This window comes from Delphinus delphis, chromosome 12 (assembly GCF_949987515.2).
Source record: "Delphinus delphis chromosome 12, mDelDel1.2, whole genome shotgun sequence".
Lineage (NCBI taxonomy): Eukaryota > Metazoa > Chordata > Mammalia > Artiodactyla > Delphinidae > Delphinus > Delphinus delphis.
The window spans coordinates 68,344,653-68,369,890 of NC_082694.2; the positions used below are offsets into that span (position 1 = coordinate 68,344,653).

General features: G+C 42.0%; 1 protein-coding gene across 3 annotated transcripts in view; it reads right to left on the minus strand.

The window, feature by feature from the left end:
• The window catches only part of BABAM2 (BRISC and BRCA1 A complex member 2), a 444,366-nt gene that overhangs the window by 87,049 nt on the left and 332,079 nt on the right, over positions 1–25,238 (minus strand). For all 3 annotated transcript variants that reach the window (XM_060026897.1, XM_060026895.1, XM_060026898.1), the window contains exons 8-10: positions 12,491–12,590; positions 9,411–9,481; positions 6,539–6,621 (exon numbers count right to left, since the gene is read on the minus strand). In XM_060026897.1, coding sequence (XP_059882880.1) covers positions 6,539–6,621; positions 9,411–9,481; positions 12,491–12,590 — 254 coding nt within the window. The remainder of the gene's footprint in view (positions 1–6,538; positions 6,622–9,410; positions 9,482–12,490; positions 12,591–25,238) is intronic.

Here is a 25,238-nt window from a genome sequence, read left to right on the forward strand (position 1 = left end):
AAAATATAAGATTGTCTATAACTAACAGAAAAAGCTGTATTGTATTTACATGATGACATATATAGATATAACATATATGACAATAATAGCACAAACAAGGGGGAGAAGGAGGAGCAAAGCTGTTATATTTTACCAGAATTAAGTCACTATTAAACTGAAGTAGACTGTGTTAAGTTAAAGACGGATACTGCAATCTCTAGAACAAGCTACTAAGAAAATTAAAAGGAAAAAACAAGATTCCTAAAATATCAACAAAGAAATTAAGATGGTACACTAAAAACATTTGTTTGACACAAAATGAGGCAGTAAAAGAGAAAAAAAAGGAATAAGACAAACAGCAAACAATATCAAAATGGCAGGCCCCAATCCAACTATACCAATAATTACATTAAATGTCAATGGATTAAACTCTCTAATAAAACAGCAGTTTGTTTAAATGTACACAAAAGCAAAACCCAACCATATGCTGTCTACAAGAGACACACTTTAGATTTAAAGGCATTAAAAAAAAAGGTTGAAAGCAGTGGGCTGGAAAAGGTATACCAAGCAAACAAAAAACAAAATAGAGCTGGGATGGGTTATTAATATCAGATGAAATAGACTTTAAGACAAGAAATATCTAGAGACAAAAAGGAACATTCCATAACAATAAAAGGGTCAATAAGCCGGAAGATATAACAATTATAAACGTACGTGTACCTAAGAACAAAACCAATAGAACTGAAAGGAGAAATAATCCTTCCTGCATTTGTTAGCAGTAGCTACCTTCCTCAACCAAAGGCTTTCCCCAGTTCCTGCCAGGAAACCCTTTCCTACAGCTACAGCTATAGCTCCTTCCAGCTTCTGGTAACCACACTCTCCTCTTGCCCATGCAGTCCTAGGGAAGGTAAAGACTCGCTGCTGCTAACCATCCCTTTTGGTTTTCTTTAACTCTGTCCACACCTTTGAACACAGTCCTTCCATTGAATTCTCCCTAGTTACCTGTATGATGCGCCATCTGTTTTCTGATGGAAACTTGACCTATATCTAAACTCCTCTCCTTGATTTGAAAGAGACTAGTAGTTTCTTACTAAATCGGCATTCTCTCTTTCTCACTCAAGTTAAAAGAACTCTGATTTTTAGTTGGGCGTTTGCTGTCCCAGAAAAAGAACTACATTTCCCAGTCTGCCCTAGCACACATGCTGAGGCCTTATGCACTAAGTTCTAGAACGATGACATGTAATTGGAAGTGGTGCGTGAGACTTCTTCAAAGTCTCATTACATGAGAAGGTGTGTCCCCTCCTTCCATCTTTTCTCTGTTCTCTTACTTGGATTGTGACAGCTGGAGCTCCAACAGCTTTTTTTGGCCTATACGCAAGAAAGTCACACCCAAGGGATGATGGAGTATAAAGCTTGAAGGAATCTGGGTCCCATGTGACCTCTGGATATGTCATTCCAGCCCTGGACTGCTTCCTTATACACAAGAAAGAAATACACTTCTACCTTGCTTAAACCATTGTTTTTCAAGCGTTTATTACCACCCCATCCCGATACACATGGCCTGTGAGGCACTATCCTATCTGGCCCTGACTCTCTTTCTAAACTCTCTCATGTGACTCTCTTTGCTCACTGTGCTCCAGTCACACTGGCTCATGCAAAGCCCTTTGCTACCTTTTGTAGCTCTTTGCACAAGAGGACTTTCTTTCTCCTGAAATCTCTTCACTGAACCTGAATGGCTGCTCATTAAGGTCTCAGCTGAAATGTCAGCTCCTATGAGAAGGCGTCCCTGACCATCCCAGCAACAGCTCCCCTCTTAGCCTCTTTCAAAGCCCTCTGTTTTGTTCCATTACGGTACTTGTCGCCATCTGTAGCACATATTTGTTAGTTTACTTCTTTATTGTCTGTCTCTCTCATTAGACTCCATTAGGGACAGTGTCTCTCTTTCTAATTCTCTCTCATATATATAACATATGAAGTTTTCCCTGTGTCACTCATCATCACTTTGTTCCTTGCATACAGTAAGCGAGCTTAGAGAACATTTGTTTTCAAAAATGCGTATCAGTGTGCCACACCTTTATCTGATCTCTTTTCTCATTAACTAGATCAGGGGTTGGCAAACTTCTTTTGTAAAGAGTCAAAGAGGAAATATTTTAGGCTTCACCAGTTTTGTTGCATATTCTTCTTTTCTTTCCCCTGACAACTCTTTAAAAACATAAAAACCATTCTTAGCTCAAGGGCCATACAAGAATAGACTCAGGGTGGAGTTTGGCCCATAGGCTGTGGCCAACCAACCCTTGCTCGAGACTCTGTGTGTCTTAAGGTCAAGCCTGAATTATTTACTGATATCCCCTGGGACCTAGCACAAGCCTGAGCACACAGCAGGTTCGCCATCAACTCAGAACTCAGGTGAATTGGATTAAATTGATTGGGTTAGGGGTCGAGAAGAGAAGAAATGAAATGGAATACCTAAAATGGTCAGATTTGGTCCAATATGTATTTTGCCAGGGAGATAAGGCCTATGGTCCAGGCTGGATGACTCAAAGGGTCATTTACCAAGGAGTTACAGGTAACTGCAAAAGATCTCAATACCCTCTCCTTCCAAGCAGCAACCCTGCGACCTTAGGCAGCTGCATTCCTTATAGTGCAGCTGACAGGGGCCCATGAAAAACAGGCCATTTTCCCCAGTGGTTGCTTTTGTTCTGTGTCACTGTGCCTTGCTATCTGGTTCTCTTGTCATCCAGTATTCTGAAAAGCTGCTGCCTTAAAGATAGCATCTACCTCCAGAGGTAAAATACAGCTTGGCAAAAACAGAATTACCTACATAACCACTACAGATAATTCTTAGATGATGGCCAGGAAACCTTTCCGAAAACAGTTTCTGAATGAAAGCAAGTCCCTGATCCTGCTGTGGTTCCAACTCTTGCGATATGTTGACATGGATGAAGGAAAGAAAGAAGGAATAAATGGATGAAAATTCTCCATGGTCAGAGCTCCCCTCCTGGAACTGCCAGAATGCCAGGAAGTTGCAGTGTCTCCTGAGAGATCCCAGAATCCGTACGATGTTCTTTCTCCCCTACGGCATTCTTACTTCCGAACACTCTGGCAAGGTCTGAGGTCACAGCCATCTGCCTCAAGAGAGGACTGCCTCTTTCCTCTAGCATCCAGAATGCTCGGAATTATTGCCAGCACTTGCCCTCTGGACAAACCTCTTCCTGGGCCTGGGCAGAACAGAGGGTGGGGGAGACCAGAGACGTTATCTGTGTCCTGCCAGGTCTTCAAGCTGCATGGAGCAGTGAACCAGTCACAGAAGACTGGCTCCATCTCTAGGCGCTTCCTTCTTCCTTTTTCTTGTTCTTGAGATCTCAGAATAATTCAAGGCAATGTTCTATCATTAAGTCTCCCCACCCCATAATGCCACCCCATATTCAACTCCCATCTTCATGACGAGAAAAAAGGGAATAAGTGGTCCCATGGGGGTTGTAACCAAGCAAGCAGATGCTTCCGAAAGAAGGTAAGTTTCAGATGCTTAACGGTATGACTGAATAAAACGCATTACCTAACCAAGCTTCACTATGATGTTACAAGTCCTACATTTTAGATATAAGAAAGTAGCAGAAGGGTGGAAATAATTTATTTAAAGACAGGCTGTGAGTTAATGACGGAGCAGGAAACAGCATCAAAATCCCCTGATTCACAGACAAGGTCTTATCTGCCAAAGAGCCGAGAACGTGGGCCGTGACGCTAAGAGCGGAGAGCAAACGGCCCGGGGAGGAAAGGAGTAAGAGCCTAAGGAAACACTTCGGGAAAAGTAAATTAAACAAATCTCAAGGTCCCTGTACCTGTTCTAATGAGTGTCTGGGGGTTCTATGTTTCTGAAGAAGGTAATCAAAACCAAGTGAAAATATGACTTTAGGACTTAATTTTGCATGTGACAGAGGAAGGCAGAGAAGGGGCTGTAAGAAATAGTGGATACACAGTACTGTGGGGAAAACATTCTTTGGGGAATAGACCTTCCAAAGGAACAAGAACTGCCGTGACACTGAACGCACTGAGAGGAGAGCCGGCAGGAGCTGAGAGGTGGACACTCTTTTATCCCGGAACAGCTCTCCTGCCAGGCCCCACCAGAACAGGCAGCCTTGAGTTGCATGTGGAAAACACAGGTGAGAAAGATCAGTGCCGAGGATATCTTTTTTCCCTTATATCTGATATGATCTGATATCATCTTTTATTTTATTATTATTATTTTTTGTGGTACGCGGGCCTCTCACTGCTGCGGCCTCTCCCGTTGCGGAGCACAGGCTCCGGACGCGCAGGCTCAGCGGCCATGGCTCACGGGCCCAGCCGCTCTGCGGCATGTGGGATCTTCCCGGACCGGGGCACGAACCCATGTCCCCTGCATCGGCAGGCGGACCCTCAACAATTGCGCCACCAGGGAAGCACTGACCTCATGTTTTTTGAAAATGGAATCATGGCTAGGAGACCAAAGTAAGTTTCGGGACAAACTGTTGAGATTTCATGCCACTTTGGGATGAAGAAATTGGTTGAAGCAGTCATCTAATTTACTGTTTGTAACTGTCCTCCTGTGTGTCCTTCCTTCTGCGTCCTTCTCTCACAGCTACTCCCGGAGGCCTCAGACCATAGCCACCACCATTCATGGCAGGGTACAGGTCCCTATTGCTGAGCTGGGCTAGAGGAAACACACCAGACTAATCCCCCAGGCAGCTGTCCAGGGTCATGAGACACAAACCAAGCTTACAGTCAGGATCTGGGGTCAGGTTACCAGGCTAGAAACAGAATCACTGGGATAAAGATGGTGGGGCAAAGTGGACAGAGCAAATAGGAAGTGAGATCTCAGAAAGCAATTAACACTCAGAACAGAAAACCAAAGCCGTGATAAGGTCAGAATTAAAAGTGAGAGCTGGAAGCAGCAGCACGAAGTTCCGCTCAGTAGAGCCACAGAAGATGGTGAGCAAAGAGGAGAGTGCCAGGAGGCCTTGACTGTGGGACTTCCTCTTCCACCTGGCCCTGTATTGTAGGTTAAGCTCCATCTGCTGATGTCTCCACAGGACTTACCAACCAAATCCCCAGTGACATGAGAGGGAACTAAACAGAGGGAGGCTTGTCCTGGTGACTTGAACAAGGTCATATAATTAGCTGGAGGCACACCCAAGATGAAAATCTTCACCTCTCCGACTCTCTGCTTATCTGTACGCATAACTAATATAGAGCAACATGCTTGCATTTTTCAGATGCATTTGAAAAGATGGTCCCCATGTAAGACTAGTTATCGAGTAGGAGCTCCACATGAAGCACTGCATGACAAGGTGGTTATCACTGGGAAATGCCTTAAACGACAGGGATAACCAACTTCTTAGAAGTACGTATGGCCAACTCTCAATTATCTCTATGCAGATTATACCGTGGTAAGGTTTTCATTAGAGTTTTCTTCCCTCTACCACTATGGACATTTTGGGGTTTCTTCCCCTACTATCTGTTGATGTGACGTCAGGTAAGACAAATTAAGAACTATTTTAGCCTAAGCAAATCATAACCAAGAAAGTAAAACTGCTGGGGAAGAAAAATCCCCCCAAGTCGTTATCTTTACACTGACAGCTTGGCTAAACAGGGCCAAAGCTGTGCATCCTGAAACAGTTTATTTAAGTCTAGGGTAGTTCCACATACTGAGTGAAGTCAACCCAAACCCACTGCTTTTGTGTAACTGGACTCGGGAGAGCTGAAACTTCTGTGCCTTTGGCTTGAAGTCTGGGCATGTTGCATATCAAATGACTAAAGAATAAAGCTCGTAGCTGACTTGCAACTCAAACCTGGCACCATGGGTCACTGGTTCTTATATAACAAAGAAATATACAAAAGAGACTCTAAATGATCCATTAAGCGAAAGCTGGAGCAATGTTTACTGACTGATTAATATCATACAACAGGAATTTAAATAGCCTACTGTGCGGAAAACACTGAGAAGTCATGCCAGGAATTCATCAAAACATAGTCCCACCTTTAAGATATATATTATATATTACCAAAGTTACAGATTTTTTTCACTTAATAAGAATGATAACCAAATGATCAAAGCAATATGTTTTGAGTAATCTTGAAAGTTTTGAGGCCTGAATCTGGAAAGATACTTTGAAAACAGAAATCTCTCTAGGGTAGGGTTTCTTAAATTCAGCACTACCGACATTGTGGACTCAATACCTTTTTGTTTTAGGGACCTGTCCTATGCACTGTAGGACGTTTAGCTGCATCTCTGACCTCTACCCACTAATGCCAGTAACAACAACCGCCAGCCCTGGTCCCCTACCCGTCGTGACAAACAAAAATGTTTCCAGACATTACCAAATGTCCCCTGAGCAGCAAATGACACCTTGTTGAGAACCACTGATCTAGAGATATTTTCTCTTGAAGACCACGCAGTAAATGGACTTATGCTAAAGTAAAAGGAACCAAGTCAGGACACTAAAGTTTGTCATATTCATTATTACATGTGGTTTAGTACATTTTTAAATGCAGGCTGACATGCTAATAGCAAAAGTATACTCACTGTGTACAAGAAAACAAAAATCTTTCCACATCAGCAACAGAGTGAGTTTTGTAAAGCCTTCTGCATCATATTCCACGACACCCCTAAGTAATAAAAACATACACACAAACAAAAAACCCTCATAAAAACAAGGTATAAAGAAGATGGAAACAAGTAAAGAATATATTCATAAAGTCAGGGTTATTGAATCCGAGATGCATTTAAGACAAGTGAGTGTTACCACAGGAAGGATGTGGGATTTGGAATGAAAGCAGCTAGGTTTAAGTTACAGCTTTGCCATTTTACTATCTGTTACAACCTCGGGCAAATCACTTAACCTTTGGAGCCTCAGTTTCCTCATCCGTAAAACAAATATAATCATATTTGTAAACTTCATCATGGAGTTGTGAAAAACAGGTATAGTAAACCATAAAATGTTATGCAAATGTTAGTTATTAGTGATGAGCAAAAGGACAAATGAAGAAATCAGGGCAACAATGACCCTATGTCTGTACAGTGATAGTGAAATCTCACTCACTTAGGCACTGAACAGTAACAAGCAGTGACAATATTACTAACTACAGGATTATATACTACTTTCTTCCAAAGGATTTGGAATCCTTTCTCTTGTGTCCCCCTATCCTCCCCACCAGGCTCAAGACAAAGTAGCAACGTTAGCTGGGTGGACACTGGGTTCAGATGGGAGATGCACGCTTCAAGCGTCAATGGAGAACAGCCTCTGAGCACGGAAGGGCCTGGAGAGAATTCTGATAGGCTCACCTCCCCCATTTCCCTCAAGAGCTAAGTGCTTAGGGGGTGTTACCATAATGTGCCAATACTAACCACACAGTGAGGACAAGGATAATGTTCTCTCTTGTCCATACAAGGAGGCCTTTGTTGTCCTTAGAGATGCCTTCATCCTGGCTGAGTCAGGCCAGTCAGACCATTAATACTGATGGCCTCCAGGTTTAAGTAGGAAGGAACAGTTGAACTCATTGGGAAGGTAAGGGAACTAAGGCACTGAAGGCTTAGTGATTTGCTCAAAGACTGTTGATACATCACTAAGATCTGCTGACTTAAGTCAACAACTCTGTTCACCAGTTTGTATTTCTTTTAAGGATATGTAATTTACTCAACATTATAACACTGATATCTAAACTTTTTAGATCCTGCATCCTGTAAGCAAAAACGAGCACAGAATCCTTTTCATTACGCATATAGTACAGTATATGGTAGTACTTGTATATGATTTCGTAATTGTATACAAGTACTACTATATTATATGTATAAAAAGACACAAAAATGTACATAAACCGAATGAGATTTAAAAACAAGTGTAAATTCGATTGTCACCCTTTTCGTGAATGGAGTGAGGTGGGGAACACACCCCTGAGGTATGTGTACCCTGCTTTGGAGGTTATTGTGTTAACGTCTGCATTTTCGATTATATATAAGAAAGATAATCTTACTCAAAAATGAGGAGACTAACGGTGTCATTTATTAACCACTGTTTGTATCATAAGCACTTTCTCAAAATGCTCATAAATAAAGCTGAAAAAAATCTTAAGTATTAGAGACTCACGTAAGAGACAGTCATACTGTTTAGATATTGATACTTCTATTTTGGGGATATGACAAATTTCACTGTGGATAATGAGAAAATTTCTTGAAATTGTTTTGAGGAGTCAGAAATTTTGCTTATAATTATGCCACATTTGTAAAATTATACCCCAACCTTATTTTTTCTTAAGATTTTTTTTGACGTGGACCATTTTTAAAGTCTTTCTTAAAATTGTTTCTGTTTTATGTTTTGGTTTTTTTGGCCTCGGGGCATGTGGGATCATAGCTCCCCGACCAGGGATCGAACCCACACTCCCTGCCCTGGAAAGCGAAGTCCTAACCACTGGGCCGCCAGGGAAGTCCCCCCAACCTTATTCTTGACCTCATCTTCTCTTTCTTATTCCTTTTGCCCTAATTTCTTCATTTACTTATTTAAAATTTTAATACACACACACACACACACACACACACACACACACACCACTTCTCTGGAATAAGGTGGGAGATAACTAGACCACTAAAACCCTTAGGGTTTAGTCCCCCCAGGTAGGTAGAGGGATTCACCTTTTAAAGAAGACTGTGAGGAAAGTCCATTCCCCAACTAAGCCCTGAGGGGAAAGTTGATAAGGGCTCTACCATCATTAAGGAAACAGCTGCAGAGCAGCCCACCTCGGAAAGGAAAGGGCCAGAGCACAGGGAGGGTGGGAGGAGATGTCTACCCTGGAACTGCAGCTATACACTTCCCTCCTCCCTTGCGGGGCCTTCTTCCAACTCCTAATCCCAAGTGTGAGTCATCGTGATGGTGTCTAATGCCAGACTTCCTTCCCGAATCTCTGTGGCCCTGTGGGGAGCGGTGGTCCTATCAGGAGACCTGAGTCCTGGGAACAGGATCCCAGCCTGGCTTTCTCTCCCCGAGATGTGTGACTTCCGCCGGGTGCCTGAACTGGCCAAGGTTTCGGGGCTTTCTTCAGTAGAATGTGCCAGTCATGCCTGCTTGCTTCACCTCATGACTGCTCTGTGATGACGGAGGTGAAAGTGTTGTGCAGACTATAAAGAGCCTGAGAAGAAGCAGGCCTTATGCCCACTGTTACTGCAGTGTTTGGGGCTAGTCATGCGCTGCTCCAGGGAAGATATTTGATTCTACTATTTGCTAAAGAATGCTCAAGAAAAAAGTCTTCCTGGGAGCTTCAGTGTAAGCAACACACCAAGAAGAATCAAAATGGCATTCGGAGGTATCACACGGAAGAACTGCTATTTTCTTAATCAAGCCCTTATATTAGGGTCATCAGGACGTGAGTGCGTCATTGATTTGTGGTTTAAACAAAGAACTTACGTGCCAAAGTGACTGAGAAAAGCAGCGATATACTCTCTTCTTTTGTGATATCCTTGAATCACATACTGCACCTGGAATAGGAACCCAAAGCTGAGAAGTGGAGTAGGAAATCATTAAACATTTTATTATGTAAAATTTCAAAGATTCAGAGAAGTAGAAAGAATAGCAAATTGAACACCCATATTCCCACACCTATATTCAACAACTGTGAATATTTTGTCTAGTTGCTTTATCCAGCCATCTACCTACCTATCAACCTGTCAATCAATCTTGCTGAAGTGTTTCAAAGGAAATTAGAGACATCATGACAGTTTGCCCCTAAACACTTAGGCATGCATCTCCGAAAAACAAGACATTTTCCTGCATAACCACAATACTGTTATCATACCAAATTTAGTAATCATTCTCTGAATTCATTTAGTACGCTGTCCATTTTCAAAACTTCCCAATTGTCCCCAAAACATTTTTGAAAAAAGCAGGGTGTAAACAGGGATCAGGCATTTAATTCAGAAAGTCTTTTACTACAGAATAATAGTACCTCCTGGGGTGTGGATGTGTGTATATAATATTGACTTTCCAAAGAGACTGGGCTAGTTGTCTTATTCTGTATTCTCGATTCTCTGATTGTTTCCTTCCTTTTTTCTCTACCTTCTGTATTTCCTAAAATTGGAAGTTAGAGCTAAAGGTGTGACTAGATTCAGGTTAAATATTTTGGGCAAGAAAACTTCCTAGGTAATACTGAGTTTGATCATTGGTTAAGGTGATGCCAGCCAGACCACTCTACTGGAAGGGGATGTTTCCCCTCTGCCACAGTGAGTAATCCAGGGGTACACCCCTCAAAGCATGGGAAGATCTAGTTCCCATGAACCTTTTACTTAATGGTTTTAGTATCTGTTGGGAGATCCTTGTCTGAATCGATTACTTCACTAGGGCCTGAAAAAATGGTGATTTTTGTATTCTCTCATTCCATCTGCATTTATCAGCTGGAATTCTCTATAAAGAAGAGCTTCCTCTCATCCAGTGGGTCTATTTGGTTATCTTGAACTACAACGCCTATTGAAACGTCACAGTAATGCTCAATTCTTTCTTTTTAAGCTCATAACGTTCAGAATAAGGAGTGTTACAACAGGAGATTTTATTTTGCCTTTTTATATTTCCTTGTTATCGCCAAATGACAGTTTCTATAAAAAAAAATTTGTGAACTCATTAAGCTAGGCATCTGAAAGTTAGTCATTTACCCATCAGCGTCTAACACAAAAATACATTCCTTATGAAATGTCTTCATAATGGCTGAAAGAAACAGTGGGAGAAAAAGACCCCCCAAATTGTTTATATTGGCTGTAGTCACACTGAGTTTCCATGGATAACAAAAGCCCGAAATAAAGTGCTTGAAATAACCTTGACACAATTGGTACTGATAGCCATTTGTACCCTTTAAAAGTAAAACAATTCTATTTATATAACAGGGGTTTTATGTCAATTTATAAAAACAGTTCTTGCTTTGCAGGCTTAATGCAGGATCAGAAATGTTATTTTGGGAAAAGAAAAACAGATGATAAGTTTGCTTAAGTGGCTTTGTTTAAAAAGGGGATGAAAACAGTTCTGTATACTTGATTTTAAAAACAGAAAACCATTCTAACAGAAACCCACAACAAAACTGGCTATAAAGATAGATTCCAATGTAATTATGGAAATTCATTTGAAGAGATTGTTTCTAAAAGCAGCCCATACTGTCCTCGTTTGTGGCAAGGAGAAGAACATCAATTTTAAAAGACAAGCAAAATTAATGAAAGGGAACCAGATAAGAAAAACTGACTGATTCTTGTATTTCTGGGAAAATGGTATTACAATTTTTCTGAGGAAAATGTATGACTAGAAATTAATCTCAATTGGAGAGCTTTAAAAAGGCTTTTCTTCTTGGTTCTGGAAGACCAAATTTGCATTTTTCTCTATAATACTGGGATATCTAGATTTGAAGGCAGTGCAAAGTCCCCCAGTGTAAATAAGAAATCTGTGCTCTGATCAGTTTTGTAGGAGGGCAGTGGCTGGGGGAATTTGGTCCAATGAGCAGCAACCAGTCTGTGAGAGTTAAAGACCCTGGAATCTGGGCCGAGCCCACAGACTGTGGAGTTGCCCGATTTTAGTTTCTCTGACATTTAAAAAATAATACGGAAGCCTTTGAAATATTATTATATTTCTAAAATATTTTCTATATAGAGATGAGCTATCTTTTGAATGAAAGAGACAAACAAAAGATTTATTTTCCAAGCCATTGTGAACAAGTCAACAGGAGCAAAGAAAATAGGATTTGGGGAATTAAGCAAACTGGGTCCATGTGGGAGAAGAAACAAAGTCAGTATTGCTTGCGGATTAATATCTCCGGTTTTTAGCTACATACACTGGCTGGACATTAACAAGCATATTGTATACTTTGTAGAAATAGCTGACAACAACCATTAGTGGAAGCTCAGCTACTTGCCAGTGTAAGGGCTCATTAACACAGCTAAGAGACGGCTTTAGATAACCTGATGTGCCTGACTATAAGACAAGCTGACCTGGAAATCCTGCCCCTAGAAGCAGGACTCTGGCAAACTGCTCCTAGACATGACAGGGAGAATCGAGAGCCAACTATTAAGAAGTGCAGTACAGAAAAGCAGGAAGAGATAAAAGCAGCTCTACAGAATTACTGTGATATTAACTAGTGGCAAACACACACACACACACACACGCATGCAACAGATAATTGGGAAATGAAAGTTCAAAATTTTTAAACTGTAAGGAGGTGTAAGATCTAGCAAAAACTTAGGGCATAAAGGAAATTCAAGAAACAGGAGATATACATTTAAAAGATGAAGATAAGACTGGAGCAGGAGGTCAGAATCCTCAGGAAAGGAATGAGGGCAAAGAAATCAGGAGAGAAACTGATGAGATGTAATTCAAAGTAGGAAAGGTTGATGTCAGACGGAGGCTGAAACGAAGAGGATGGGGTGCAGAGGATGGTGTGTGCACCATGATGCTGGGTAGATGACACTGGAGGAAGGAGCCTCACAAGGTGGGGGAGGCAGAGGACTTGCTTTTACCTTGTTGGTGAGCAGGTGGCACACTTGAGGAACATAATCAATGAGACATCCTCCTCCTGGAAAAGCTGGGATATGAAGAGCTGAGGAGCCGCCAAGTGCACTGAAAGGACAAGAGAACAATGGACACTTCTCTCAGGGCTCAGGCAGTTTAAGTGACACCCCAAACAGACTTGGCTTCTCGTGTCCAACTCTGCCCACCAACTGCCTGAAGTAATGACGATGGTTACAGGGGCTTCACTTTACGACTACATTTCCACATATATTCTATCCATTTTGTTAAAACAACGTGTTCATGTTACACATGACTAACAGCTAACGATTAATGACAACTCCTGATCCTATCACACAACAGTACAAATTAGCAAATTTTGATTGGCATGGGTAAATGTCTTACCAACATTAATGGATTGTACCTGTTACTGAAACACAGGCTTTTATACTCTTGATTACGCCCAGTTCATAATTGGGCTGAGCAAAGGTAAGTCATTCATTAAACTGAACAAAACTGAACTGACACAACGGTGTAACAGTGTACCAAAGGGACCAGTTCTGCAGCTCACCGGCTTTGTTGCCCTGGGCAGCCTCCTTGGGCTTTAGTTTCCTCATTCTTAGTGTGAGGCAAGTGGTCTAGGGCAGGGGATGCAAAAGCCTGGGGTCTACTCAGCCCAGGCAGGTTTTGTAAATGAGTGGAGAGAACCAGGTGGGGACTCTTGAAGGAACTGGGGATTTTGTGCACAGTGGGAAGGGCTCTCACTGATCAGCCCCAGCGATCTCTGACATGTAGGAATACAAGCCTGGTCTTACCAGATCCTAATTTTTCAAGTGAAGCCAGAAATCCAGATGATTTAATCTCTCGGTTTTTAAATGGTGGCAATTAAATAAACATTTTCTGAAACACCGGGGTCCCGTGTCTGTGGGTCAATATGGGTAGGAAGTGTGCAACTAATCCCAGTAAACACTGATATTCAATTCATCTAAACAAGAAGGTACAGTCAAAAATCATCAATCCAAACACTAAGACGCTGTTGATTCAGAAACATTTTCCAGAACTTTCCTGGATATTCTCTTTTCAGTTTAATTAACCAGCGTTAAGATTATTTTAAAAAATTGTTCAGAACCTCATAGCATGTATTTTGTATATCATCCTTAATCTTGATTTCATCTTCTTTCCTACTCTCACTTTCCTTCGGTCCTAATTTGTTTTTCTTATTTGAATTTTATTTTAACATATATATTTCTGTAAGCCTCTTAAAGCCTCTCTGTAAGACAACGGAATATAAAAAGACCCCTAAAATCTCTTAATGTTGTGATTATTCATTATCCAAGTCCCCATAGTAACGAGGTTGTAAATGGAAGCAAAACATTTCACAACAGTTACAGTCTAGAAAATCCTTCTCAAATAGTGTAGAGCAGATTGACTCAGCCTAGAGTTTGTGGTACAAGGAACAATATATGTAACTACTCAAAGGACTCCAGATCCAGCCTGTCTCCCTATTGACTACAGATTTCTGAAATTAATTTTTCCGGTAAAAATGAATACTATGTTTACTTATTTACAGGAATGAGAAATCCCAAGAAACAAATAAAATTCCAGGTGGTGTGAGCAACTCAATATGGAGTGGAAGTATTCGCTGTTGACTTATCATACTCAGATGGTAATTAAAAAGCACAATAACTGACAACTGAGAAAATTCTGAGATAGCGTTTGACTAAGTATGACATGAATGTGTCATGTACACCCTGCAACTGCACAGAATCAGCAAGGACATCATTTCCATTCACTACTCTCAGAGTAGACATTGGATGAGACTTAGCCTCAACTCTGAAGAAGGCTAGGAAAATTCCTATGACTTTCTGTGAACGAGAGGAAGGCTTTCTGTCCCCTCTTTTCATGCAAAAGTACACAGAGGGCACACGTCTCACTGGAAGTGTCTAATGGTTCCATTAGGATGGAAAACGGATTAAGAAGAAAATTCTATAGTACAAGAAAAATAAATCCAGTATTTACAGCCTGTGGTTCTTGGAATATCTGCACAACAGAGAAGAACAAGATCCAGGCTTCTCATAGGTTGCTTAGAGGAACAATCCTTAACATAATAAAATTAAAAAAAAAAATTCGGACAGTTCTCTAGAATTGATAGTAATGGCCTTTGACCTGTAAATAGCATTACAGGATAAGTTCTTAATCATTCACTAAATTGAATACAAGGAGTGAAAACAGCATGCGAGTAATCCTCTCAACCTGAAACTCTCTCTCTGCCTCTGAAATACAGCCATTAAACAAAAATTACCTATAATAATAGAAAGAAGCAGAGGTATGGAGAAATCCAATGACCAGCTGCTCTGCTGCCAGGCCCATCTCTCTGCACTCTGCTTCTGTGATTATCAAGAACTAACCCTTGTTGCTAGGTGGCTTCTCATTATCTAATTTAATCCTCTCCACAATTCAACAAGGTGGGAATTATCACTGTGATTTTACAAGTGAAGGAATTGAGGCTCAGAGAGCAGAAGAAATTTCCCTGGGTCCACACAACTAGGAAATGGTAAAGCCAGGATCTGAACTCAGGGAAGCCTGTTGCCAGAGTCCAGGCTGCTGTTACTGCTGAATTATGTGCCTCCCTGAGAGCAGGGGGGATTTTAATCTTGAAAGGGCTACTACAAGGGGACTTCCTGGTGGCGCAGTGGATAAGAATCCACCTGCCAATGCAGGGGACATGGGTTTGATCCCTGGTCTGGGAAGATCCCACATGCCACAGAGCAACTAAGCCCGTGCGCCACAACTACTGAGCCTGCGCTCTAGAGCCCACAAGCCACAACTACTGAGCCTGCGTGCCACAACTACTGAAGCTCGTGCGCCTAGAGCCCATGCTCTGCAACAAGAGAAGGCACCACAATGAGAAGCCTGCGCACTGCAACGAAGAGAGCAACTAAGCCCATGCGCCACAACTACTGAAGCCCGCGCACCTAGAGCCGGTGCTCCGCAACAAGAGAAGCCACCGCAATGAGAAGCCCGCGCACCGCAAAGAAGAGTAGCCCCAGCTCGCTGCAACTAGAGAAAGCCTGCACACAGCAATGAAGACCCAATGCAGCCAAAAATAAACAAAAAATTAAATCTTAGGGAAAAAAAAAGGGCTACAGGGATGGAAAGACACAGTGCGTATGGCTGGTAAGTGAGCAGGGTCAGGATTCCAGTGAGGCTAAAGGGCTTCTAGAAGCACTCAGACCACCACCGAAGCAGGCACTGTGCTGTACAGCCCATCTCCCCTTACAACTTTCCACAAGGCAGCAGGACAAGTATTCCTCCCGATTTTGTTCACACCTCAGTACTCTCCCACCCCAACCATCAAACAACCGGATTCACTGCCTCTTGGATGTGAGGGAGCGACCACTCTGTCATGTCCAATCGTGAATGACTTAGCTGTGCAGGGGAAGCCTCAATGTGTGAAGCACTTCAGATACCAGCAAGGATAGTTTTAAATGAGAGTTGAGTTTTTAAAGGACACTCACTGCACGCTTTATTTAACTCAGCAGTTTCTCTGCCTGTGAGGGCTCTGAACCTGACTTCCAGCATCACACGCTGATAAGTGCCACTGATTCATGTATAAATATCCGCCTCATTGGTAAATATTTAACAGGCTTGCTATAGCCTGAATGCTGCCCTGATCGCACTGAATAAACAAAGTCAAGTGCCTTGAAATAAAAGAGCTATTATGTTTTCAAAGTGTGCAAGATGGAGGAGGTAAGGCCTTGTGATCTCGAATCCTTTAATATTCATGAATCAAGAAATACTGGGCTGAGCATGTACAACAGAAAACTCACCCTGTGCAGGGATGCCCGGCCTCACTCAGCCATTCCCAGGAATGCAGGGCTGGCTGGTGAGAAGCAGGGCCTCACTAACTCACTAAGTGGCTGAGTTGGGGCTGGGGAAGGGGTGAGGGGGAGATGAAAGGGACCACTGGCTATAGACTCTTCTGATCTCTGGAGCGGTGCAGGGAGAAAGCAGGGCTAAAAGGTGGGGAACCAAAATTGGTGTGACAGGGTCTCAGGCTGAACTTGGGAGAAGAAACGGGTGAAAAGGGCTGCTTTGATGAGAAAGCACCGTCTGTCTCTTTATGGACTGTAATGAAACATGAAACTGCTTGATAATTCTTAGAACTGAAACTGAATCTGTGGATAGAAATTAGAAGGACAAGGCCAGAGCTCGAGAAACCTTTCCAACAGTGGAGTTGAACAGACCGAAAGTTAGCCAGAAAAACATTTCCAGGTCTGTCTCCTTGGCTCTAAAAGTCAAATATAAGAACTGTCTATGTACTAATACCATTGTTTCCATGCAAATACAGCTAATTGAGCCCTTGTGGACCTTGCTCTGTCAGCAAATATTCAGAGCGCCTCTAATATTGAAGACTTGGATTGGCTACAGTCAACAGCATAAAGGAAATATCTTTGAGCATTTTGACATGGAAAAATGCAGGCAGTCAGCCTGTCTGCAAGCTTGACTTGGGACAATAGGGTTTTAACTCATTATGGAATAATAACTCCCTTCTCCCCATGTTGGGCTTTACCTTACTGGCCAAATAAAATGAAGAAAACATGATTTGGCACTGGAGAAAACAAGAAGGGCCAATGATTTTCAACTGTAGTTCTTGCTGCTGCCACGTTTGCTCTCTTTGGTCTTACTCAACTTTCCATGAGTGCAGCGGGGATAACACTACTCTCAAAAGGACCCATCTCTCTCAAGGGTTAAAGTAACAATTAGAGTTACACTAATATTAAAATAGCACCATGCACCCCAAGAGAGACGTTATTCAAGAATGCCTCTTGTGTGAGTTTTCTATGTCCAGGGTTAGGTCAGAGATGCTTCAATCGGCCTTAGTGTCCCCTTCTGCCTTTGAACTGGGTTCTGAAGTTGCCCTGGTTGCCTCCTCCATAGTATGATTCAGGGGAGTGTTGGAGGGTGAAGCATGGAAATGGGGAACTTCAAGGATGATAGATGGACACCAGCAGCCACTAGGCCCCAAGCTAAGAGAAATCTAAAGAAAGGTGAGCCTTCGATTCAATCCAACAAACACGAACTGTATGCCTAAATCTGTTTAAGGACTTGAGTTTTCCATTCTGAATATGTGACTAGGGCACCACTGTTAATTCCTTTCAAGGTACAGAAATGCCAGGGACCTCAAGAATCTAGGGCACTCTATAATGACAGAGTATGTTTCCTGGTGGCTTGCCAGGAAAGCCATTACAATAAAACAAAAGTCACTGTTATTTATTGAGTATCTACTTTTGCCAGGCACTCTAATAGGCATTTCGTTTTCTCTAAACCTCCCAAGAACTCTGCCAGATAGACCTAATTAGCCCAAGTTACAGATGAGGAAACTGAGGTTCTAAGAGTCTAAGTACCTTGTCCAAGATTACCCAGCAAGTAAGTTGCAGACATAGGCTTGAATCCCAGTCTTTCTGGTTCCAAAGCCTGTGTCCTTCTTCTTTAGAAATTCTTTCATAAGAAGGATGGTATGGAATTTCTAAAACTCTTACCCCTACTAATCCCTACCTACGTACTGAAACAGTAGTATAAGCGGCTGAAATTATCCTCAAAAAGCCTTCATACATGAAATTCATCACCTTGTCATCTCACTTTTTCTTAAGATATCATCTGTCACAAGAAGTTAACTGGGTAGGATTAAAAAAAAAAATCATATGTAGGTTCTGAAAACCCAAAAGTACATAAACACTACACCATGGAAACAGTCTGCTTTTTGTTTTTGTTTTTTCCTAACTGGATTTTCTTTTTCCTAGTAAAGCATTTTCTAGAGCTGCTGTAGCCCTTGTCTCATTTTATAGATTCAACTTGGAGCCATCTTAAGAGTCTCTCCACTGCTCAGTTAAACAAAATCAGGCTGTAATTCAAAATGGAAAAAAACTCAATGAATATAACAGGAGAAGAAAATAAAAGATCAGAAGGACAAGTTAAGTTTATAAGTAGGAGAAAATTTGGGGAGTCGCACTGGATGAGAGGTTCACTGAAGCATCAGTGTGGGCCTGGCTGTATTGCATTTATGCACCTGATCTAATATTTCCACTAAACATACTTCACAGCATAAAATCAGGTCTTCTTAGAGCACTGTATTCCATTTCTTGTTTCCCATTTTTAGAGGGACATATAAAAATGGAAATGTTCTGAGACAATGATAAGTATGATTAAACACTCAGAAAATGTTCCTATTTGGAGCAAAGTCTAAAGAAGTTGAAATTGCTAAGTTAAATTACTTAGAAGGTTATGGAATTATGAAATAGAGTAATTTAAAAATGTGGGGCTTCCCTGGTGGCATGGTGGTTGGGAGTCCGCCTGCTGATGCAGGGGACACGGGTTCGTGCCCCGGTCCGGGAAGATCCCACATGCCGCGGAGCGGCTGGGCCCATGAGCCATGGCCGCTGAGCCTGCGCGTCTGGAGCCTGTTGCTCCGCAACGGGAGAGGCCACAACAGTGAGAGGCCCGCGTACCGGAAAAAAAAAAAAAAAAAAAAAAATGTGAAGGCATACTACATGGATAATTTGAATCAGGTATTCTTTGCTTAGTCACAGTATAAATAAAGAGAGTTTCAAAGGCAATATGAGGGATTTAGTTGGTAAAATGAATTCTCCACAGAATGGAGTAGTGAATAATAGCTCCATTTATGAAGTACTATGTATTAGGCACTATACCAAGTGCTTTTCCTACATGATATCCTCTCCTCTTCACATCAGTCTCTGAGAGAGGTGCTACCCCATTATACAGATGAGAAGGCTAGAGCTTAGAGAAGCTACATAACCATCTCTGAAATCACGTAGGTGGTAAAATGGCAGAAGGGCATCTAAATCCAGGTCTCTCTGACCTAAATCTACCCCACGCTTAGGTCTTCAATGATCACTTTTGTGACGTCTGGTTCCACATGTGTCAGATCCATCAGGCTCCTCCTGGTTTGGGTGTTTCAGGCAGATGCCTGGGCTGACTGAGCCTGTAAGGCTGTTTCCAGGAATATTAATTAAACTTATTTAGGTACCTGAACTGAAGTGGTTAGGGACGTTTTCATTCTAGGCAAATGAACCCCTGGAAACTCTGAGGGCCAGAGAACTTGATGGACACTTTCCAGGAGAGAGGAGGTGAAATGCAAGCAAGGAAACATTATACTTAAATACAAAAGACGAGAATATTGTAATTACAGAGTCTGTCTAATGACATGAACACTCACCAAGTTTTTGTTCAGAAATGTGTTTAAGTTTGTTAACATCTCAGAAAAGCCTTTGAGGGACAATCTTAACAGATGTCTACCATAAGGATTCTGTTAGCATATGGAAAAGCTTTTAAATCCCTGAAAAATGACAAATGAACTTAGCAGATGTTCTATTAGGATTTGGTATGAAGCAGGCTCCCGGACTTCAGACTATACCACAAAGCTACAGTAATCAAGACAGTATGGTACTGGCACAAAAACAGAAATATAGATCAATGGAACAGGATAGAAAGCCCAGAGATAAACCCACGTACATACGGTCACCTTATCTTTGATAAAGGAGGCAAGAGTACACAGTGGAGAAAAGACAGCCTCTTCAATAAGGTGCTGGGAAAACTGGACAGCTACATGTAAAAGAATGAAATTAGAACATTTTCTAACACCATACACAAAAATAAACTCAAAATGGATGGAAGACCTAAATGTAAGGCCAGACACTATCAAACTCTTAGAGGAAAACATAGGCAGGACACTCCATGACATAAATCACCGTAAGATCCTTTTTGACCCACCTCCTAGAGAAATGGAAATAAAAACAAAAATAAACAAATGGGACCTAATGAAACTTCAAAGCTTTTGCACAGCAAAGGAAACCATAAAAAAGACAAAAAGACACCCCTCAGAATGGGAGAAAATATTTGCAAATGAAGCAACTGACAAAGGATTAATCTCCAAGGTATACAAGCAGCTCATGCAGCTCAATATCAAAAAAACAAACAACCCAATCCAAAAATGGGCAGAAGACCTAAACAGACATTTCTCCAAAAAAGATATACAGATTGCCAACAAACACATGAAAAGATGCTCAACTTCACTAATCATTAGAGAAATGTAAATCAAAACTACAATGAGGTATCACCTCACACTAGTCAGAAGGGCCATCATCACAAAATCTACAAACAATAAATGCTGGAGAGGGTGTGGAGAAGAGGGAACCCTCTTGCACTGGTGGTGGGAATGTAAATTGGTACAGCCGCTATGGAGAACAGTACGGAGGTCGCTTAAAAAACTAAAAATAGAACTACCATACAACCCAGCAATCCCACTACTGGGCATATACCCTGAGAAAACCAAAATTCAAAATGAGTCACGTACCACAATGTTCATTGCAGCTCTATTTACAATAGCAGGACATGGAAGCAACCTAAGTGTCCATCGACAGATGAATGGATAAAGAAGATGTGGCACATATATACACTGGAATATTTCTCAGCCACAAAAAAGAGACGAAATCGAGTTATTTGTAGTGAGGTGGTTGGACCTAGAGGCTGTCATACAGAGTGAAGTAAGTCAGAAAGAGAAAAACAAATACCATATACTAACACATATATATGGAATCTAAAAAAAAAAAAAATGGTTCTGATGAACCCAGGGGCAGGACAGGGATAAAGACACAGATGTAGAGAATGTACTTGAGGACGCGAGGGGGAAGGGTAACGAACTGGGACGAAGTGAGAGAGTGGCGTGGACACATATACACTACCAAATGTAAAATAGATAGCTAGTGGGGAGCAGCGCATAGCACAGGGAGATCAGCTTGGTGCTTTGTGACCACCTAGAGGGGTGGGATAAGGAGGGTGGGAGGGAGACGCAAGAGGGAGGGGATATGGGGATATACGTATGCATATAGCTGATTCACTTTGTTATACAGCAGAAACTAACACAATACTGTAACGCTATTATATTCCAATAAAGATGTTAAAAAAGAAAAAAAGATATGGTATGAACTACTTATAATGATGCCCGGCCACGCAAGACATGAACAAGCAAAGGGAAAGAAAAGCTGGTTTCCTCTTGTTGTATCTTGATCCCTGGCCTGTTACCTGCAGTACGATTCCACCAAAATTTCTTTAAGAAGAGAAACTATTTTCAAATACTAGTCTTTAGGAATGAGTGAATTATTCTGCGTTTGTTAGAACTTTGAGGCTCCAATGAATGGCTTTACTGCTCTGCTACTGCACAGGTAGAGGTTATTTTTCCTATGAATTACTTTTGAAACATACTTACTGAAAAAAAACCCCAATACATGCATATATCAAATCATTACGTTGTACATTGTAAATATCTTACATTTTAATTTGTCGATTATACTTCAATAAAGCTGGGGGGGGAAATCAATGCATACAATAGTTACCCTAGACTAAACCCACAAGCATTTTTATAACTCCCTCCTCCTCACTGCACACAGGTTTTAATGATGGTCAAAAGAAGAGGCAGAGAAAAAATTCCCTCTGCCTGACCAGGTAGAGAAGTGTACCCACCTGATTCCTGTTTGCTGGCATTTACTAAAAGCTCAGTCCTATGAACAGCATGAGGCAACTTCACACACACATCACTGGGCTCAAAGAGCTAATCTATAGGTAGCTGGAGCCTGGCTTGCACACACAAAGAAATGAAAAGATACCAGATGCGGTTAGCCAGGCTACTGGTACACAGCGCTTTACAATTTGTTTCCAAAGTGCTCCTCATTTGGATTTTTACAACAGCCTTACACAGTAGGTAACAAGTATTAATATACTCACTATAGAGATGAGAAGACTGAGGCTTGAAATGGATGCCTTGTCCAAGGTTTAAGCCTGGCAACAGTCAAAGTGAGATTGGAATCTTTCCTCTGCGCTATTTTCATGATTGCGTAAGAATGGTCTAGGGAGCCTATTAAAAGCTCAGATACCCAGGCCCCACCCCAGAGAAGTTGATTGATTAAGTTCAGCGGGTCTGAGGTGGGACCTGCTTCCCTAGAGGATGCAGGTGCAGGTGGTCCTCACACCCTGCTCTGTACCTCACCCTGAGGATGCACAACAGGGACTGAGGACCAGAAGGTGTGTGGTAAAAGCAAATTTGCCTCCCATCCCCGAGGCATTAGGTCACTGACTATTTGAAAGGCACTGTGGACAAAAGCAGGAAGACGAAGAAAGCAGAGATATGCTCTTAAGGAGCTCCAGGCCTAGTACGGGAGATGCGACATTCATGGAAACAACTAGAAAAAAGATGATAACTGCTAAGTGTGTACATGGGCAAAATGAAGTCTAGTCACATGCAGGTAACCAAAAGGCAAGGCAAAGAGCAGTAAAACAAGACTGGGGCTGGAAGGGAGGAGGACACAGAGACTACTCAACACGGCAAGGCACATAATCATAGGCTAGGAACTCCACAGAAGGCAGACCGTGGACCAGAGAGAGCAGCTTTTTGCCCCGATATGAGAAAAGCCTATTTCATACTTCGGGCTGCCTGGGATATCTGCTGGTAAAACGGCATCTGCCTGGAGAGGGAATAAGAAGCTATGATGGTCCATCCTGATGCATCGCCAATGGCGAAGTGGGCAGGAAAGAAAATTCAAGGTTAAAAAAGAAGTTCTGTTTAGTCATGGAGTGAGAGATGTCCTGGAGAGAAGGAAAGGTCTGGGGTTTGAGCCTGAATCTCAGCCAGTTTCCTTGCTTAACATACCTCTTTTATACTGACAACTTCTAAATTTATATTCTCGCTCAGACCTTTCCTGAACTCAGGACTCACATGGCCAACTGCCTACTGAACGCCTCCACTTGGATGTCTAAAATGCACATCAAACTTACCCTTCTCACCAGCACACTCTGCCTGCAAAACCTAGTGCTCCTGCTCTCATCCCGTTTCAGCCCACGGCAGCTCCAACCGATTGGTTCCTTAGGCCCAGTCCAATCTAACGTAACTTCTCCTCTGGATTCTTGCCTCCAAGGATAAGCTGGGGCTGCTCCATCTCGGCGCACTGGCTCAGTTCTTCTGCTGTTCCTCTGCCTGCAACTCTCTTCCCAGCCATCTACTGGGCTTCCTCCCCTGCTTCAGGTCTTACTCAAACCACCTTCTCAGTAAGGCCTCCTCAACAACCTATTTAAAATAACCCACCTTTTCCAGTAACCTCTCTTCCTTGTCTTACTTTTTTTTAATGGCGTATAAATGGCGTTTATCTCCGTAAAACATTCTACATATTGTATTTGTTTACTGTCTCCTCCCATCACCCTTCACTAGAATGTAAACTCCTCCAGAACGAGGATCTTTGTTCTGTTTACTGCTAAAACACCAGAAATAAGAATAAGGCCAAGTTCATTGTAGGCACTCAATAAATATCTGTGGTATTAAAGTTGAAAGAATAAGTAAGGAAAGATATGAGAGTTAAATTTCCAAAATGGACATTAGAAGTCAGTAAATGTATATTATTTTTTCTGAAACAGTCACTGTGAAAAAGAAGGTTTTAAGGGTCTAGGACAGGGGTTGGCAAACTTTTTCAGTAACGGGCCAGGTAGTAAGTATTGTTGGCTTTGCAGCCCTAAGGTTTCTGTCGGAACTACTAACTTCTGATGCTGTAACAGGAAGGCAGCCATACACAATATGTAAACGAGTGTGCACGGCCGTGTTCCCATAAAATTCTATGTATGAAAGCTGAAATGTGAATTTCACACGATTTTTACAAGTCACAAAATATTATTCTTTAAATGTTTTTCTAACCATTTAAAAAATGTAAAAATCATTCTGAGCTCGCAGGCCATACAAAACAGGCTGCAAGACAGATCCAACCAGCGGGATGTAGTTTTCTGACTCTTGATCTAGGACTAAAGGATCACTTGAAAGTTCTACAGATGCTGAAGGTAGGAAAAATATCCAGGAAGAAATACAGGCCCAAAGACCTAGATTAGATTAGCCAAAATGAAAAGTGGGCCCTTGGGTCAAACCTCTTAGAAACCGTATTCGATCAGCAGGTAAACCACAAGCATTAGCCTTTGCCAGGCAAGGGTGAGGTGAACGTTAGGCAACTCGTGGACTGTGGGAGTTCTCATAATGATACTGGATTAGAACTGTGCAAGAGGGAGCTATTTATATGATCTCAAATGACGCTTGAGGCATGTTCTGGTGCTTTTACTTCTATGCTAGGTGAAAACGCTGCCTACAAAAGCCTTCCTCCCACCCGAAATACTAGCTGTTCGCTGGCGACTGATCCTCAGAAATATTAAGATGAATCATATATGCTCTTTTCACAGTGCAAAAAGAGATAATTTTAAAATTCAGAAAATGTCACTTTGGGTAGTCACAAACCACACAGTAGAAAAGCTGCCCAGCCTGAAAATTGTAAATAAATAAAATCCTGTTCCTGCATGGAAACCTTTTTCCTCATTTAGGTTCCAATGCTGCCCTGGGACTTGCCTCCAAGGTTGGCTGCTGTTTAAACGTGTTGGTTCCCATAAGCTGCTGATGGGAGGTGGCCTTTGTTCCCCAGCCCTCTTCCCCCTGGCCCTCCTAGGCTAACCCCCGCTGTTCTTGGTAATGCACAGTGCTCAGCCTTGACCTCAAGCTGTGTTCTTTTTGCCTGTAGGCAGCTCTCAGCTGCTCTGTCTACTGCCCTCGGCCGGGTTGGCCTGAAAGGTGCCAGCTGATAGTGGCTCAGTCTTTACCTGGGCACGGGGAAAGGACTCCTGTGTTTCTTTCTGCTTCCTGCTTGGAGAGACAGGTATTTT